The 18,969-nt window shown below is 36.3% G+C and overlaps 1 protein-coding gene across 1 annotated transcript; it reads left to right on the top strand.

Annotated features, from left to right (window-relative positions):
- Positions 1-11,277: 11,277 nt before the first annotated feature.
- On the top strand, positions 11,278-14,556 carry LOC110754590 (wax ester synthase/diacylglycerol acyltransferase 8-like). The gene is made up of 5 exons (XM_088250999.1): positions 11,278-11,524; positions 11,963-12,517; positions 13,044-13,394; positions 13,709-13,846; positions 14,145-14,556. The coding sequence occupies exons 1-5, from the start codon at positions 11,342-11,344 to the stop codon at positions 14,301-14,303; spliced, it is 1,386 nt and encodes a 461-aa protein (XP_088107125.1). The 5' UTR covers positions 11,278-11,341; the 3' UTR covers positions 14,304-14,556.
- The last annotated feature ends 4,413 nt before the right edge of the window (positions 14,557-18,969 follow it).

Here is an 18,969-nt window from a genome sequence, read left to right on the forward strand (position 1 = left end):
CAAAATCTAAGTTTGGGGGTGTGTTAAGCTCATAATTTCATACATATACATGCCCTATTTACTTACTTCTTTTGCTTAGTTTCTTAGATTTCTAAGTTATTTGCCTCCCTTTGTGTGTTTTGTAGGCAAATAGAGCAAGAGAGCATAATTCATGCAATTCAAGCATGTTAAGGCCTAATTTGGATGAATGGATGAAGAGCTTAAAAGACAAACTCATTTTGGCTACAGCCCCCTGCCAGTCCAGTTCCGTAGGTCATATTGCAAGCTTTGTTTCAGCAACCTACACAGCTCGGATGAGGCAGCATTCTTCATGAAAGTTGTTCCAATGGGTGTGTACTATAACATATCCAAAATTCAGCCCCATTGGATAACTCTGGAGTCCGTTACCTAGCAAACACAGAACCATGCTCATGATGGATCTTATCAGCGCGGAAAATGAGTTAGCAATTTGTTTCGGCCTTAACTTCTTCCTCCGACCTTGGATTGGCCCAAATAACATATGGCTGGAAAGAAGACATTCGGAACTTCAATTTCGAGTGCTTAAAGTCCTAATTTGATTAAGAGAAGCCCAAGTTGTAAGCCCTTGAAGTTGCTAGTCATGCTGACCTCAGCATGTGCTGGTTGGATGCTTGGTCATGGTGAGCTAGGTATGAGCTATCATTTCTGGTTGGAAGCTTGGTCATGGTGACATGAAGATGAGCTAGGGCTGCTGGTGGGATCTATTGGTGAAGTGCATCAACCAATTCAAGATTTTCTAATACAAGTGCATCACCCAATTTAGATTTTCTAATACAAGTGCATCAACCATTTCAGATTTTATAAAACAAGTGTTGTATGCATTAGCCATATTGAATTCAGATTTTCACTTCCCCTAGGCCTATAAATAGGGAAGTTCTCTAAGCTTGTAAACACACCCCAAGGGGGGGAGCTCTCAAACACTTCTCTAGAGCTCCCCTCCCTTCTCTCCCTCAAATTCTCTTAGTTTTGCTTTCTAGTTCTCAATTCTAGCTTTCTTTAATGTTTTCTTAGTTGTAATTTATTTTTCTTGTTATGTAAATTCTTTTCTTAAGTTTTCAAGTTTAATTAGTTTCCAAGTTTCAATTATGGTTTTTGTTCTTATTCATTATGCTTATAAGTTAATATGCTAGTTTGAATGATTGATCACCATTTAGGCTTGCATGTTAGCTATCTTGGTTTGAATTAAGAGTATACACCATGCTTTAATTCAAATTGAACTATGAATAGGAAGAGTATGTATGGACATTCGACAACAGGGATTAGATACATGCTTGGTTGTTTAAATTGTTCTTCTATGCTTAATGGGTTCCTAATGCTTAATTTTAGGTTAGACAACAAATGATCAAATTAGGGAATTAGGAACACAAGGTTATGACCACACACCATGGCTTAATCATACTTTAGCTAGAATCAATCCATTAATCTAATTGAACTTGGGAACTTATTTGCTTGAGTTATTTCTTTTTTTCTTGTTGTATTTATTTCCTTTCTTTTTCATTTCTGTTTTGTGTAGGGAAACTAAATTGGATCATTCAATCACCAATCCCTGTGGAATCGACCTCGCACTTACATACGCTAAACTACCAACGGTTCGTGCACTTGCGAGTATCACAAGTTGAGGATGCAACTGAATCCATTTTGGTGCAGCTGTATCTACGCAACAGGCAGCCGCGGGAAGAAGCATCAAGCCCCCAAAAATCTCTGATTTTGTGGGATTGGGCATAACTAACTTTGCCACCATGAGGTAAGTCAAGAAGGAGGAGAAGAAAGGGAGAGGAAAGCTTAGCTAAATGAGGAAGAAACCATTAGGGTTTCTTGGAGAAGAACAAATCCCAGCAGCTATAAATTGGGCCTCTTCTACCCAACAAATTAACACAACCCACAACCTTCAGAGAGCAAGCTTCCTCTCTTGCATGCAAAACCCATCAATTTTCGTGCTATCCTTGCCCATCTTTCCCTTCTTTCCCTTGTTTTGGCAAATTGACAGAAGCTTTGATAGAGTCACTGTCAAGCTGCCGAAAGCTACGAAAATCACCCAAAACTCTCAACCAATCCTCCTTAGAACCTCTCTTCCCCTCCATTAGAACCTCTAACCTTCATAGGAACCCACAACTCTCTCTCTCTCTCATAAAGTGCTAAACCCATGATAATTTTGCTCCCATGCCACATGCCTCTCATGCCAAGCCCAAAAATTTATCTGCAAGCATGAAGAAGTTATCTGTAAGTTGCTGCTGTTTTGGTTGGTGAAGGTAACCAAAATACTTCCTAAGGCCTTGTTGCCCTTTCGAAGCATTTTGGGGCTTAATTTTCGAACTCAAACAAAGAGGACAATTTCATCAGCCCAGCCCACTTGCTGCCGGAAGAAAAAGGCCCCTACAGCTAGTACAAGTGGGTTAGGTCAATTGGCAGGGTAGTGCGTCCACCCCTTTTCATTTTATTTCAAGTCCCCTTAAATTAGATTAATTTAGATTAATTTAGACTATTGATTGTATATTCATAGTAGGTTCCTAATTTGAGTAATATATATAAATTATTAAATAAATTACCTAATTAGTAATTCATCACATAGTAGGTAAATCAGTAAAATTAGCTTATACATGCAAACAAGCTTACACATAAGAACATCTCTAAAGGAGATGTCAGATGAAAAACACATTGAATTCGAATTTAACTTAGGCTGCAATGTCACACTTTGTAAATATATAATTTTGTTCATTCTGTTTGTTGACAATATTCATCTAGACTTTATTTTTCCCATATCTAATTCTAGTTTTGTTCCTTCTCTTATTTTCCCCATCTCTACATCTTTTTTCCTTTTTCACCTTGTTTTATATAACTTCCTCTTTTTCTTTTTCTTTTTATCTGGAGCTGAGTTAAGCTCTTCCGTTTCATTTTCATCGATTGATACCAAATAGTGAGGATAGTTTTTCCTTCAATATTTTTTGGCTTTATATCCATTCTTAAAATGGAAAATGTTGAGTTTTGGTATCATCTACTCTTGTGTGTTGGAATTGTGATAGTTAATTAGCATTTCTCTAGTATATATTATTGAAGGGAAAGTAAGAACAAAAACAAAGGATTGAAGCTGTATCTCTCATTACAATATTAGAGAGGATTATTTTCCTCACTCTTCCATTTCGGCTGGCTAGAAATAATGGCTTTGTAAGGAAGTGCAAAGCCACGTGAAGAATGCTTGAAAGTAAAAAAAAAATATCCAAGATAAAAGAAGGGCAGCAAAAAGAGAGGACAAATGTGTTCATCCTTCTCATAAAATAAAATAAAACATGTTCATCAAATGTTAGCATATCTTGAACTTGTATGCATATGAAGAACATGAAAAAAATGTCAATGGAGAAACTTTGTTAAAGGCAAAGCCAAAGAACAAATTTCACAATCTATGAATATCAAGAAGAATATTGATGATCAACAATTAAGCCTTAAATTAAGAGAGAGTGTTAAAATGTTAATACTTAATTATTTTAAGCATGTGCATGTGTTGTGTTGGTTGAAGAGAGCCATGTGGGTTGTGTTTTGTGCAAGAGGTACAACATATCGGCCAACCAAAATGGAAGAGTGAGGAAAATAATCCTTGTATAATATTGTGATGAGAGAGAAAGAGCTTCAATCCTTTGTTTTTATTCTTACTTTCCCTTCAATAATATATACTAGAGGAATACTAATTAACTATCACAGCTTATTATTTTTTTTATTTTTGATCTTTGATCTTTTTTTCTTACTTTCAAGCATTCTTTATGTGGCTTTGCACTTCTCACTCTTCCATTTCAACTGGCTTTGCTCATTGCTGCCCAGAAATAATGGTCAAGCATTCTTTATATATATATATATATATATATATATATATATATATATATATATATATATATATATATATATATATATATAACTCAATTTCTTTCTTCTTCATGTGGCTTTGCATCATGTGGCACATGTTTTTCCTCCTTTGCTTTTCACTCTTCACAGGTGCCAAGCAGAATAAGGTTGTAGGTGACGCATGTTTTTTTTTTTTTTGGGACTAAAGTAATACCTACAGACATTCCCTCTCTCTTGCTTTTCATTCTTCTCTTCTCTCAATCTTTTTTATGTTGAAATTTTAGGGGTTATTTAGGGTTTATGGAGTATCAATTAGGTATTTACAATTGAGGTTTATCAATTAGGGATTTGAAATTGGGGCTTATCAGTTTATGAGTTGCAATTGATTTTCGTTTTGTTGAATTATCAAATGGGGATTTGAAATTGATTTTAGTATTCTTGCTTGTATGAATTATCAAGCAGGGATTTTGATAAATTGATTAGTTGTTGATATGTTGATTGAAGATGTGATAAAAGCCGCTGGTTTCCTAGTACATGAAGGAAGTGTGGGGGATACTATCGATATCTTGTGATCAAGTAAGCCTACACCTATCAAGGGCATGGTTGCTGGAGAGTGGCTAGTACTATTGCTAGCTAGTACACGTACAAGAATTGCCATCAACTTGAACAATTGAGTTACAATCCCTCAACTTTATCTCCAGGGATATCGCCTTCAAGACTAGTCCCATATCCATGCAATACTACTATCACATAACATACTGAAAGCATATAGCCGGACATGCAAGTGAAGGTGTTCTTTTCCAACCAGCAAGTGAATTTCTTCCAATGATATTGAATTAGTGTTGTGTGTGTTTTTTTTGTGTTAGAGAATGAATTTTCATTTATATATATAAGAGTGCTCTGGGGTTCAGCTGGGTTTGCTCCCTAGTTCGAGTCCCAGCAATTGCAACACCTGGTGGCCAGCAGCAAGCTCAGTTCCGCAAGTGGGGATTAGTCAAGGTGCGCGCAAGCTGGCCCGAACACCTCATGCATGATAATTACCAAAAAAAAAAAAGGGTGGATGAACAACTTACATGTGTAGGTTATGCACTTCTTCATGGGCTCTAATTTGAATTTGTATATGGAAATATGATGATAATTTCAATTATGTATTTAAATGTGGGAAAACTTATGTATATATTTAATGTAATATTACATTAATATTGCCCATGGAGACCAAAATAGAACCTTTGGTGACCAAAGGTGTTTGTCGCCAATTGTGTTTTTTCTTGTAGTGAATATTTTGGAATGTAGGTGATGACTTAACCTTGGCTGAGCTATATTGTATTTTGAATTTTAGATGCATATGCAGATGCATTTTAAGGAAATGTTGATGATGTTGTAGTACTTGGTTTTTTGTTTAGAATCTTGTGATTCTGAGTGAGGAACTTTAATCTGCTGGTTGCAGAGGCATTTTGATGAATAGTTTTATGTTTAATTCATTTAAGGTTTTTTTTTTTTTATATGAAATGCATATGTAGTTTGATTATTATTTCATATAAAGGCTTGTTTTTAGAATTTTGATGATGTTTTTTGAATCTTGTGGTTGTGGTTTACTAGTCTGCCAGTTGCATATGGATTTTAAAAAACATTTTTATGAAATGCATATGCAGAGAAACTGCTTTGTGATTAATTCATATTTGCTGTTAAAATGCTGATGTTGTTATCATTGGTTTTGTTTTCTGAATTTTTTATATATTGTGATTTAATGGTTTGCTAGCTGCAGATGTAGTTTGAGGAACTGTTTTATGTTAAAATCATGTATAAAGTCTTGTTTTTATATGAAATTAATATGAGGATTAATAAATATAAAGTCTTGTTTTTAGAATGTTGATGATGTTTCAGTTGGTTTTGTTTTTTGAATCATGTGATTGTGATCCAATGTTCTGCTAACTGTATATGCAGTTTGAGAGACGCATCATTCTGATGAGTGCCAGTAACTAATGATCCAATATTTTTTAAATTCATATGTAGAGGAACTGTTGTAGCTGCATATGAACTGCTTTTTGATAAGAATACACTACAAAAATTGAACACCCAATTCCAGCAAATTGTATTGATCAGCTAAAGAAGTCCAACCCCCCCTTTTTTTTAAAGCACAAAATTGACTGGTGACAAGAACTAATCCAACACCAAAGGCCAGAAACTGAAATTTTGCATATTCAGACTATCAATAGGACGTTGGTGTAATGTTTAATAATTAAGTTAGAAAGTTCAGTAAAATGAACAGATTTTTCATATTTTTAAAAGGGGTACAATTGGAAAACTAATCAAAATTTGTTTTCCATTCATACTCAAAACAAACATGAGAAAGGAAATAAAGTGATATTTCCGGATTACTTTTCCTGTATTACCAAACATGGGAAAGGAATCACCATTTCCCATCCATTGGAAAATGATTTCCCATCAAATCCGTTCCATGAATCAAACGGGGCCTTAAGTCTAGCAGTAGTTGCAATTTAGCTTTTCCTCATTGAACGGAAAATTGAAGGACGTTTCTTTGCAAGTTCTGTTGGCGAGTCCTATTCTATTTGGGTTTTATTTATTTTTCCTTTTGTGTAGATATTATGTAATTAGGATTCCACTTATTTCCTAATTAAACCCTACTAGGGTTTGTAACCTGTATTATAAATACCTCCTTTCGGAGAATGAAATAGATCTGAAAATATTCTACCCATATTATTTGACTTGGTATCAGAGCCGACTTTCTGGTGACCTGTGTGTGTTGTGCCCACCCGTGTTCTACTGTGTCCCCTAATTTCTTTTAGGGTTCTTGTGTCTGTGCCTTTGCCGTGTTCTGCTGTGTGCTCTGTCGTGTTTGTGCCTCTACTGTGTTCGTGCATCTGCCTCTACTGTGTTTGTGCCTCTGTTGTCTTCGTGCATCTGCCATATTTGTGTCTGTGCTGTGATCTGTTGTATACTCTGCGTGATTTGTTGGGTTTCTGCTATAATCATGGGTGATAATTCCATTGTTGGTGCTGCTGCTGCTTCTGCGAATTTGCGTGTTTCTGACTCTATTCCAGGTACTGGCTCTAATACTTGGATAATTGACACTGGTGCTTCTGATCATATGACTTATGATGCTAAATTTTTTTATGAGTTGTCTAGTAACACCCGTAACCCATACATAACTAGTGCTAATGGCTTGCCCTCTCCAATTATTGGCGACGGCACCATTTCTCTCACCCCAACTCTGTCCTTGTCTCATGCGTTATTAGTTCCCAATATCCATTGTAACTTGTTATCTGTTGGTCGCTTACTTGATACACTTAATGCTTCTGCTACTTTTTATCCTACCCATTGCTCTTTTCAGGATCTTAGGACTCACAAGATGATTGGGCATGGTAAACGGATAGGGGGGTTATATTATTTGACATTGCCTTCTGCACCAGTTCGTGATCGTGTCGTTAATACTGTTCAAAGTTGCAGTGTCAAAGACAAACAACAAATTTGGTTATGGCATCGTCGCTTGGGACACCCGTCATTTGGCTACCTTAAGCGTCTATTTCCATCTTTATTCCGCTCATGTGATGAGTCCAGTTTTAAGTGTGAGACATGTATTTTGGCCAAGAGCCATCGCACTGTATTTCCTTTAAGTGACAGTAAAGCTGCAAAGCCTTTTGATTTAGTGCATTCTGATGTGTGGGGTCCAGCTCGCGTTACTTCGAACAGATTTCGTTGGTTCGTCACATTTATTGATGATTGTACCCGACTTACTTGGGTTTTCTTGCTGAAAAATAAACATGATGTTGTTTCCATCCTTCCAGAGTTTTGTACTATGGTGTCTACTCAGTTTCATGCTCGGCTCAAAGTATTTCGGACAGACAACGGAGGTGAATATGTGAATAATACTTTAGCGTCTTTCTTCCGTACTCAAGGGATTATTCACCAAACGACAACCCCTTTTACTCCTCAACAAAATGGTGTGTCTGAAAGAAAGAACCGATATTTGCTTGAAGTTGCCCGCTCACTCATGTTAGATATGTCTGTTCCCCATCACCTTTGGGGGCATGCTGTTCTGTCTGCTGCCTATTTGATTAATCGTACTCCTAGCCGGGTTCTTGATTTCAAGACTCCGCATGATGTGTTTGGTGACCATGTTTCCCTTGTCTCCGTTTCCAAGTTGCCCCCTAAAGTTTTTGGGTGTGTTGCTTATGTTCATGTCTACTCTCATCAACGGAGTAAACTTGATCCTTGTGCTCTGCGATGTGTCTTTATTGGTTATTCTTCTACTCAGAAGGGTTATAAGTGTTATCATCCACCTACCCAGAAGGTGCATGTTACTTTGGATGTGACTTTCCATGAAGAAGTGCCTTATTATGTATCTCCCTCCTCTCCAATTCAGGGGGAGAGGGGGAGTGAATTGAAGAGTTTCGGAGTGAAAAATATGGAAGATGTTGGACCTGAAGAAGGAATTTCTGAAGAACATGAAGAAGGTTTTTTTGAAGAACAGGAAGCGACCGGTCGCATGGAGGAAGCGACCGGTCGTGAACGAATCTGCCTAGATACGACCGGTCGCATAGAAGTGAACGACCGGTCGCTAACGAATCTGCCTGAAAACGACCGGTCGCACATAGGAAACGACCGGTCGCTTGCCTCGACGAGGGACGACAATGACGATACGAGTGAAGCGACCGGTCGCCAGGAATGTCACGACCGGTCGCCAGGAATGTCACGACCGGTCACCAGGTGATATTTTGGAATTTTTCGAGCCTCTCTCAAAAGGACATAACAGTGATACTAGCGACTCTCGTACAGATGAAATTGATACAAGACCCCCCTCTGCCCTACCACTGCCCCAATCAACTCGTGATAATGAGGTACTTTCTAGTGATGTGCCTACTTATTCATTGCCCCCACGCACTACCCCTGGGAAACCTAAAATACAATATTCTCCTGATATACATGCCAAGTCTAAATATCCCATTAACCATTATATGTCAACTCATCGTTTATCTAAGTCATATGCATCATATTTGTGTCAATTATCTAGTGTATGTGTGCCAACTAAGTTGCAGGACGCTCTATCTTATCAAAACTGGGTAGATGCAATGCATGTTGAGATGGAAGCCTTGAACAAGAATGCTACTTGGGAGTTAGTTCCTTTACCAAAAGGAAAAAAGGCAGTTGGGTGCAGATGGGTGTTTACTTTGAAGCACAAGGCTGATGGTTCCATTGACCGTTACAAGGCAAGATTGGTAGCAAAAGGGTATACTCAGACATATGGAGTGGATTACACAGAGACTTTTGCTCCAGTAGCTAAGCTCAACACTGTACGCGTACTCTTATCCTTAGCTGCTAACCGTGACTGGCCGCTGCTACAATTTGATGTCAAAAATGCATTCCTCCATGGTGATCTCAAGGAAGAAATATATATGGATCCTCCGCCAGGTATCCCTGTGACTTCTAAGGAGGGTGTGGTGTGCAAGCTACGGAAATCCTTGTATGGATTAAAGCAATCTCCAAGAGCGTGGTTTGGAAGATTTGCTGCATCTATGAAGAAGTTTGGATATGTGCAAAGTAACTCTGATCATACTTTGTTTCTGAAGCGTCATAAAGGTAAATTGACGGCTTTAATTATTTATGTTGATGATATGATTGTGACTGGAGATGATCATGTAGAGATACAGAGTCTTCAGAAGTATCTGGCTTCTGAGTTCGAGATGAAATCATTGGGTGATTTAAAGTATTTTCTTGGGATTGAAGTTGTCAGATCTAAACATGGTATTTTTCTATCCCAAAGAAAGTATGTTTTGGATTTACTTGCAGAAACTGGAATGTTGGATTGTAAACCGATTGATACCCCTAGTGAGCAGAATCATAAGTTGGGGATATATCCCGATCAAGTTCCAACTGATAAAGAACGTTATAAACGACTTGTGGGGAAGTTGATTTATTTGGCTCATACTCGTCCAGATATTGCGTATGCTGTAAATATAGTGAGTCAGTTTATGCACTCTCCTAGTGTAGATCATATGGGGGCTGTGACTCGTATTTTAAGGTATCTGAAAGTAACTCCTGGCAAGGGGTTAATTTTCTCCAAGTATGGCCATACAAATGTAGAAGGGTATACATATGCTGATTGGGCAGGTTCAGCCACAGATAGGCGTTCGACATCTGGGTATTTTATGTTTGTGGGTGGCAATCTTGTTACGTGGAGGAGCAAGAAACAAAAGGTGGTGTCTAGATCTAGTGCTGAGGCCGAGTATCGGGGAATGGCCCATGGTGTATCTGAGTTACTATGGTTGAGAAGATTGTTGAAAGACCTTGGTTTTGGGCCTAATAAACCCATGGAGTTATATTGTAACAATACGGCTGCGATTGCAATTGCTCATAATCCTGTACAACATGACCGTACAAAGCATGTGGAGGTTGATCGAAATTTCATTAAGGAAAAGTTGGATGAGCAGATTGTGTCCTTCCCCTTCATCCGTTCAGAGTATCAGTTAGCTGATGTTCTTACGAAAGCTGTTTCTACAAGTATCTTTCTCAACTCGCTTGACAAGTTGGGCATGCGTGACGTCTTTGCTCCAACTTGAGGGGGAGTGTTGGCGAGTCCTATTCTATTTGGGTTTTATTTATTTTTCCTTTTGTGTAGATATTATGTAATTAGGATTCCACTTATTTCCTAATTAAACCCTACTAGGGTTTGTAACCTGTATTATAAATACCTCATTTCGGAGAATGAAATAGATCTGAAAATATTCTACCCATATTATTTGACTAGTTCTTGGTTATGAGTCAAAAGCCTACATGGGTTTCATGTGTGGAACCGGTGTGCACGTACGTATACTATGCCAATTTGCCAAAGGTTCGACTTTCGTGTTCAATTAGTCTCCAATACTATCTCACTCTGAAAGGGTTCGGCCCTGTGAATTAAGTATTTGCAGAAGTTAGATCCATATCATCATCATCCTCATTATTGCACTTTTGACCAGTCGTGCTATGAAACACCAACACATCACACCAAGAATGACGCTAATTGTCTAGATTCTAGGCCTAGGCTCCACCTCACCGAGATTATTTTTAAATCCACACACTTATAAAAGAAGAAGAACCAAAGTTTGCTGCCTCTTAATAAATGAAATAAGTTTCAATAATCCGGGGAATTAATTCGCTTGACATTTTCCCCAGCTTTTTAGATTTTTATAATCCTCTTAGAAAAGGTTTTGCCATTAATTCGTCTAATGATTCATGAATATATATAATTTCATGCCAAATCAAAATGGGCCCCTTTGTACTGGGAAATGTCAAGGAACATGCATATAGTGAGTTTTGCATTTCATTTGTTTTTTATAAAAAAAAAAACTTGCGTGCAATGGTCAGCCTGGACCTCCTATAAATATGCAAGCCAAAAATAACGAAACTACAACTTCTAATTGAGTTACCTAGAGCTCAAGAGAACACGTATATAAATTAGATAAAAAAGAAGAAGAAGAAGAAGAAACGTACGATGGAGTTTGGGGTGCATGGAAATGAGCCCGTGAGTCCTACTGGCCAATGCCTCAACAGCTCTGTGCTATCCATGTCAATTCTTGGTGTTTTGGAATTTGAGATTCCAATCAATGAATCAAAGATCTTGTCATTCCTTCAGGATGTCTTCCTCCCTATCAGCCCTCGATTCTCCTCCATCATGGTTTTTTTTTCCTCTCTATTATTTTCTACCGTAAACCCTAATATACATATATATATATATATATTTAGCTTCAATTCAGGGATTCCTCAAAATATTCACTGTTAAAAGATAAACTGTTAATAACAAAAGCATCTTATCAATACAAAATCGATCCTTTAAGAAAGGATTCCGATATATATACGTTCATATGGTTAAATTTCTTAATTAGACTATTATGGTGCATATGTATATATACTTCAATTTATATTAGAAGAAAAAGAAAAACACATGCATTTTGTGCATTTGTACTTATTTTGGATCATTACAAGTAGATATCATATTTGTTTTAATACTTTGTACTTTGTTTTAGTATTTTCTGCGGTCAATTTAAAAATTATTGATGAGCATTTTATCATATGATTAAAAGGAAACTAAGAAAAAATATTGAAAAACGTGCAGGTTGACATTAACGGAGAGAAGCAATGGACGAGGGTTGAAGTGAAGCTTAGAGATCACGTCCAAGTTCCTATTTTTCCATCTGGAATGTCACCTAAATCTTATGATGATCATTTTCATGACTATATTTCAAACATAATACTTGAACAATATCCAAAAGACAAACCACTATGGGAAGTTCATATAATCACGTACCCAACAAGCAGTGCAGCTGGCAACCTAATATTCAAGCTTCACCATGCCCTTGGTGATGGCTACTCCTTTATGAGTGCTCTGCTTTCTTGTCTTCAAAGAGCTGACAATCCTCTTCCGTTAACTTTTCCTTCGCGCCGGGGATCGAAGCGGGGTGGTGACAGCCAAAGTATTTTCAGGTGGGTGTCTGAGACTTTTGCATCTGTTTTTGACACTGTGAAAGATTTCAGCTGGAACTCTTTGATTCAAGATGATCGCACACCAATAAGATCTGGGAATTATGGAGTTGAGTTTCTGCCAATGACAGTATCAAGCATCACATTCTCCCTTGATGAAATCAAACTTATCAAGACCAAGCTCAACACGGTAACAAACTTATCAAGCATGACATATTCTCTCAACTTACCTAGTTCGTTTTCATTATGTTTTACACTTATTTTACTTTACTAATTTTCACACTTAGTAACAAAACTTTAATTCCCAGCCTCATGTCCTCTTTCTCACCCACCCGATATTTTCAACTCAATCATATTTTCAGAAATCACAATCCATTAATTTATTATCCCTACAAGAACCCTAATGTACTAAGAAGCACAAGTAGTAACATCACATGACGTTGTGATTATCACACCCCAAGAAATGATTCCCAAACTTAAAGCGGAGAGTTTGAAATTTCTCATCCAAGAAAATAAGATACACTTGTTAGATTGTCATATAACGACCTATCATCCTACCATTAACCACCAAAGACCAAGTCGCGTGTTAGTACTAAATGAGAAAGTGACCACACAAAGGCATTATTTATCATTTCATGTACACTGTTGTACGAACTGACTTCTCTCATGTATCACGTGTTTAACAATTTTTTTTTTTTTTTTTTTGGGTGTGGCAGACGGTAAATGATGTGATATCTGGAGCACTGTTCTTTGCCACTCGACTGTACATGCAAGAGAAGAGCCAAAAATCAAGCACTGCAAGTTGCACAGCCTTGGTTTTGGTCAATACCAGGATCACTCATGGTGATTACAAGCCGATCAAAGAGATGGTCAAACCGGATTCCGAGATGCCGTGGGGGAACCAAATGGCCTTCATGCCGGTGACCATGCCCAAGTTAACTGAATTTTCAAACCCACTGGACTTCGTGTTCAAAGCACAAAAGCTTATAAAGAGGAGGAGAAGTTCTTTTGCTGTTTACGTCAACAAGAAGATGTTAGAAATCGTGAAGAAAATTAGAGGCTATGAGGTGGCCATCATTCCTAAATAAATTAATTTCACTTCACTACAAGAAAACATAATTAATATCCATTGACATCCTTGACATAAAATGAGGTGGCTAAAAATACTGTTGGCTTACGTCCTAATATAGCTAACACATGATTATTTTTGTACCCATTGTGCCCTTAGATCTTAATAGTGCTTTTAGCCAACTCATTTGCCACATCATATCAGTCACTATTAATGTTTTTTCTTGTAGCGTAATGTATTTGTTTTCTTACATACTTAGAAGAATATATAACATAACGTATTCCTCCTTTGGAATTGGTACCGGTGTTGCAGGGAGCATCAAGATACATGCACAGCAGATTGAAGAACTCGAGCCTCATGATATCAAATATGATAGGGCCAGCGGAGCAAATGGCTTTGGCGGATCATCCAGTTAGAGGAGTTTACTTTATGGTGTTAGGTATACCGCAGGTATGTGGTTATTACTTATTAGTGTCTATTTGCGGAATTTTATCGTGTACGCCAATTATATTTTACTTTTCTCTTAGAATACACATAACATAATTACAGTGATTCGCAAGATAAATTTGTCCACACGTTATAATATAAATAGATATTTATTAATCTTATTTCCAAAAAGTGGAAAATCTTAATCCTATCATTCATTCATGTTATAACACGTGCACAGATTACACCACATAATCGTATTCTAGTACCGTACAATAATTTCCCCAGTCTAATTGAAATGTTTCGATTAATGGTTTTGCAGGACCTTATCGTAACAGTAGTCAGTTATATGGGAAAGGTGAGGATTGCCTTCGGAACTCAAAAGGGCCTTATTGATCCTGAGAAATTCAAGGCTTGCATGGAAAATGCCTTTAAGATGATACTTGAAGCCACAGACAATATTCCTACGCAGACATATTAGAAGCGCCTCTCCGCCGTTTGGCTTCGTTTAATCATATCTGAATTTTTCTCAGTGAAATAAAAATCATATTAATTTATGCTATTTTAATATGTTTGGTGTGGTTATGTATAAAAGCGTCATATATAAAAGGCCTCGACTTGGCTTCGTTTACGATCATATCTGAATTGTGCTCAGTGAAATAACAAGCATATTAAATCTTTGTTATGTTATATATGTTTGTTTTGGTTTTGTATTATGGGGGATAATGGAATTTTCTATCGCAATTTGTGTTCTTATTCAACTTTGGTATCTACTGTTTACATGCTTACAAATGATGGAGAACTCATAATTTGTGGGTTGAAAATATAATTGTGGGAGCAAGATTTCACATGTGAATCACAAAATTACTACCCTTCAGCAAGAGGAAAAATGGAAGACAAAACTGTTGATGCCAAAGTGTCTATTCCATGGCATTAAATTCATAACCATTTAAGACCCACTATCTCACCATTTCTTTTTCACTAACTCTCGATCATCAATACCTCTTTAATCTATTTAATCCGTCATGATCCCTCACTACCCACCATGAATACATTAACCTTCTACTTACCTCATTGCCCACTATAAATCGTCCACTCTTTTTGTAAAGACACACCATTACGACAGATTTCTTTCTCCAAATCTTTCAAAGAGTATGTTTTCATTGTAATCAATTGCTAGAACTCTAGTTAAGGTTAAAGGAAATGTTATTTGAGTAAGTTTGTGCATTGTTCTTTGATCCAACATATAGTATGCAATATTGCTAATTTCTTTTATTTTTGGTTATTCAATATTTTCATGTTTTTTTTTTTTTTTTTGGTCTGAACCATGAGGTGGTCCTGGATAGGCCTCAACTATGGGTGGCACCTTTAAGCCTTAACCACAACCCAGACTAATCCCCACTCACACCGGGTCGGCCCGTAAGAGGTAAAGTGTTGGCCAAAGTGGTGACTCCGTACGAGAGCAGGGATCGAACCCCTGACCTCTCTTAAGGAATGAGAGTGCCGAACCACTCACACCAACCACCTTGGTTCTATTTTCATGTTCTTTTAGTATAATTGATGTTAAGTGCTATTTTCTTTTCATGAGTTCAATTGTATTTTTCTCATTGTTAAGAACTGGCTTAGCACTCTTTTAATTTATAAGAACCGACATTGAGCAGTTCCGTTTTTCTAAAAAATCATTGATAAAAGATAAATATTGTAAAATTAAATTGATTTTAATTTATTTCTCAATCTTTTGATTAAAGTTTCTCTATGATAATTTTAATCAAGTTATAATTTGGATTAAAGAGTAAGAGAAACATGTTTTTCTTAAAGAACTAAACCTTCGTGCGTTTGTATTTCCATCATTGATATTTCGATCTTAAACTCAATCTCAACAATATTCAAATCAAATCAAATTACATTTTTGTTGTCACTTCTATTTAGAACTTTTACTATATGCTCCTTGAATGTACAATACTTGGACTTTGCAACAAGTTTTTGGGTAGTAATAATTTTGGAAGTCCAAGTATCCTATCCTCAATAAGCATATAGGAAAAAGTCCAAACACAAAGTCGCAATTAAACGTACCAAAATGAAAACGACAACAAAAATGAAAAGGTGATTTGATTTGAATATTATAGAGATTGAGTTTGAAATTGAAATATCAATGATAAAATACCAAGGCATCAAGGTTTAATTCTTTAAGTAAAACATGTTTCATTCTCTTTAACCCAAATTATATCAATTAAAATTATCATAGAGAAATGTTGACCAAAAGATGAAAAAATTAAAACCAATTTAATTTTCCAATGTTACCTTTTATCAATGATATTGTTCAACAGATTGAATTCTTTAATGTTGGTTTTTTTAAAATGAAAATAATATTAAGTCAGTTCTTAACAATGAGAAAATACAATTAAACTCATGAAAACATTAGCACTTAATATCAATTATACTAAAAAAAATATGAAAATTTTGAACAACCAAAAATTACAGAAATTAGTAATTCATACTGTATGCGGGATCAAAGAATAATTCACAAACTTACTCAAAGAACATTCCCTTTAGCCTTATCTAGAGTTTTTGGAACTCATTACAAAGAAAACATAATTTAACTATTTGAACGAGATGGAAAAAAAAAATTATAATGGTGTGTCTTTGCAAAAGGGGTGGACGAGTGATTTATAGTGGGCAATGAGGTATGTGGAAGGTTAATGTATTCATGGTGGGTAGGGAAGGGAAGGGATTAAGTGATGAATTAAATGGATATGTTGATGGTTGAGAGTTAGTGGAAAACAAATGGTGAGGGTAGTGGGTGTATAAATGGTTAAATGTTATGGAATAGGCTAGCGCTCTTTTCATTAACGGTTTTGTCTTCTATATATTTTCCCTATTTACTTTTCTTTTATAATTATAATAATCTATCAAAATTAATTCTTTAAAGTCCGCGAACGATTCTCTTTACAATTTGCTTGAACGTGGACAAATAGATATCTTCATCTTTTATGTTTTACACTTCCAATGTAACTCCTACACAAAAAATATCGTAATAAGTTCAACAAATTTAATATAGAAAGTTCATAATTTCAAAAGGTGAGAATAAAATATAGCAAAAAAGTGAAATTATCGTTATTAAGTCAAAATTATGTTATAAAATCTTCAAAAAAATATTAAAAAGATATAATTTGAGACTCTCAACACATGCACATGTCCCCAACACCTCTAATGCCCACAAGGGCCAAATAAAGGAGTGTCATGCCCCAAATTTCTAACACATAAAAATAAAACAAAACAAAAATCAAAATCAGAGCATGAATGAGAATACATTTTAACGCTAAAGGAAAAATTATCCTTTAATGCTAGATTTAAATAGGCCACAAACCCAAACTGAAGTCAACACTAAACTAATAAATTTAGAGTCCAATGTTACAAAACAAAAATAACAAAAAGGAATTCAACTCTCTAGAGTCACTCACTAGAAGTAAACAAATGACATAACACAACTACATGTTTGGAAGCTCCTCGCTTCTAACTGCTAAACAACTACTCTTTAGGATGAACCCCTACCATGGAATGGTGTACCGAGTCACAGTGACGGATCATTGAATTTTTCAAATTGGAGCGAAATGTGGAAATGCAAAGCATTTAGATTGAAGAGAAAGATCTTAAATAATATTAATTAACAAAACGCTCGTTCATAGTGGAGCACAAAATAGTACAATTCCCAATTGTCCACGACGCGTTTATATTTTTTGAAAATGCTCCATCATAACATAGTTACAGATGCTATACTAAACAAATATATTATTCTTAAATCACTATAGATTAATGCCTAATGACAACTCCTTAGGTGAATTTAGCAAGGCTGTAAATTAATGAGAGATTACTTTGCCTTTTTCTTGGACGGATGATGCTCAAATATCAAGTTAGAAAAGCATGTTATCATGTTAACACATATATAACATGTATTTAACGTAAACTGTAGAAGCAGCAGTACGTACGGAACAAAGTTTCAATAACACATATAACTCCCTCAATTCTTATATACCAGCCACATGAACATTACCCAGAAAAATCAGAACTTCCCTCCATGATATCTAACTTGTTTCTTAACCAAATCAAGCAAAAAATATATCGATTTCCTAATAAATCGTCCGTGTAGGAGATTAAAATTTGGTATGCTGATGGTTCTATATTAAATTCAGGAGGTGATTTTCCTACTCCCATTTTCTTCACTTATGCTTCATTTTTTTAATCAATCTTATTTTTTTTGTTTTTTCTTTTTCTTACGTACTCTACCTTCCTATATTAAGGTTTTGATAACTAAAATGAAGAAAAGTTAAATAAAACAAAAAAACAAAAAAAACCCAAGCCCACCCATTAATCTCGACACCATTCCCATCCCAAGCAATCACCAACCCCACCCCCACCCCAAAACCCAACTGCACCGGCCAACCTCCCCCATCCATCTAATCTCTCTCTCTCTATCTCTCTCTCTCTCCCTCCTTCCAAAACTTATCAAGACACCCCACCCCCTCCCCCTTCTACGAACCTAGCAGCAGCACCACCGTCACCTTCACATCACCTGATACGACGCCGCAATACCAGATCTAACCCAAAACCTACATGTCACTCTAAACCCCGACCCCATCAGATCTTGGAATTTATATGAATTTTTGTAGTTGTAGGTTTGATTATTTGTTTTGAGTTTGAGTGATGTGAACAAGATTGGGGTGTGGGACTTGGATCGCACTAGTTTGGTTGCAAGATTGGGGGTCTGGGAAGGTGGGTGTGGGTAGGGGTGAGTTGGTGGTGCCTTTGGAGGAAGCAGTCGGGCTGGAGGAAGATAGGAGGCAAGAGAGGGAGAGATATATATATTTTTTCTTTTCATTTTTGATTTTTTGATTTATTATTTAACTTTCCTCATGTATGGTAAGGATAGAATAGAAAAAAGAAGAATAAAAACAAAACAAAATTGATTAAAAAGTATTAAAAAATAAGAGGGAGTATAAGTGGAGAAAATTTTAAGCCTAAAGACAACTAATACTTCAATATGCCCATATGTAACACTCCCCTTTTTTTTCGCTCTATGAGAGTTACGGTTTTTCTTTTTTTCTACCTACTCCCTATTCTCTCTTTGTTTCTAATGTATAAATGGTTTT

The sequence above is a fragment of the Prunus avium genome, chromosome 3 (assembly GCF_965620075.1).
Source record: "Prunus avium chromosome 3, drPruAviu1.hap1.1, whole genome shotgun sequence".
NCBI classification, from domain to species: domain Eukaryota; kingdom Viridiplantae; phylum Streptophyta; class Magnoliopsida; order Rosales; family Rosaceae; genus Prunus; species Prunus avium.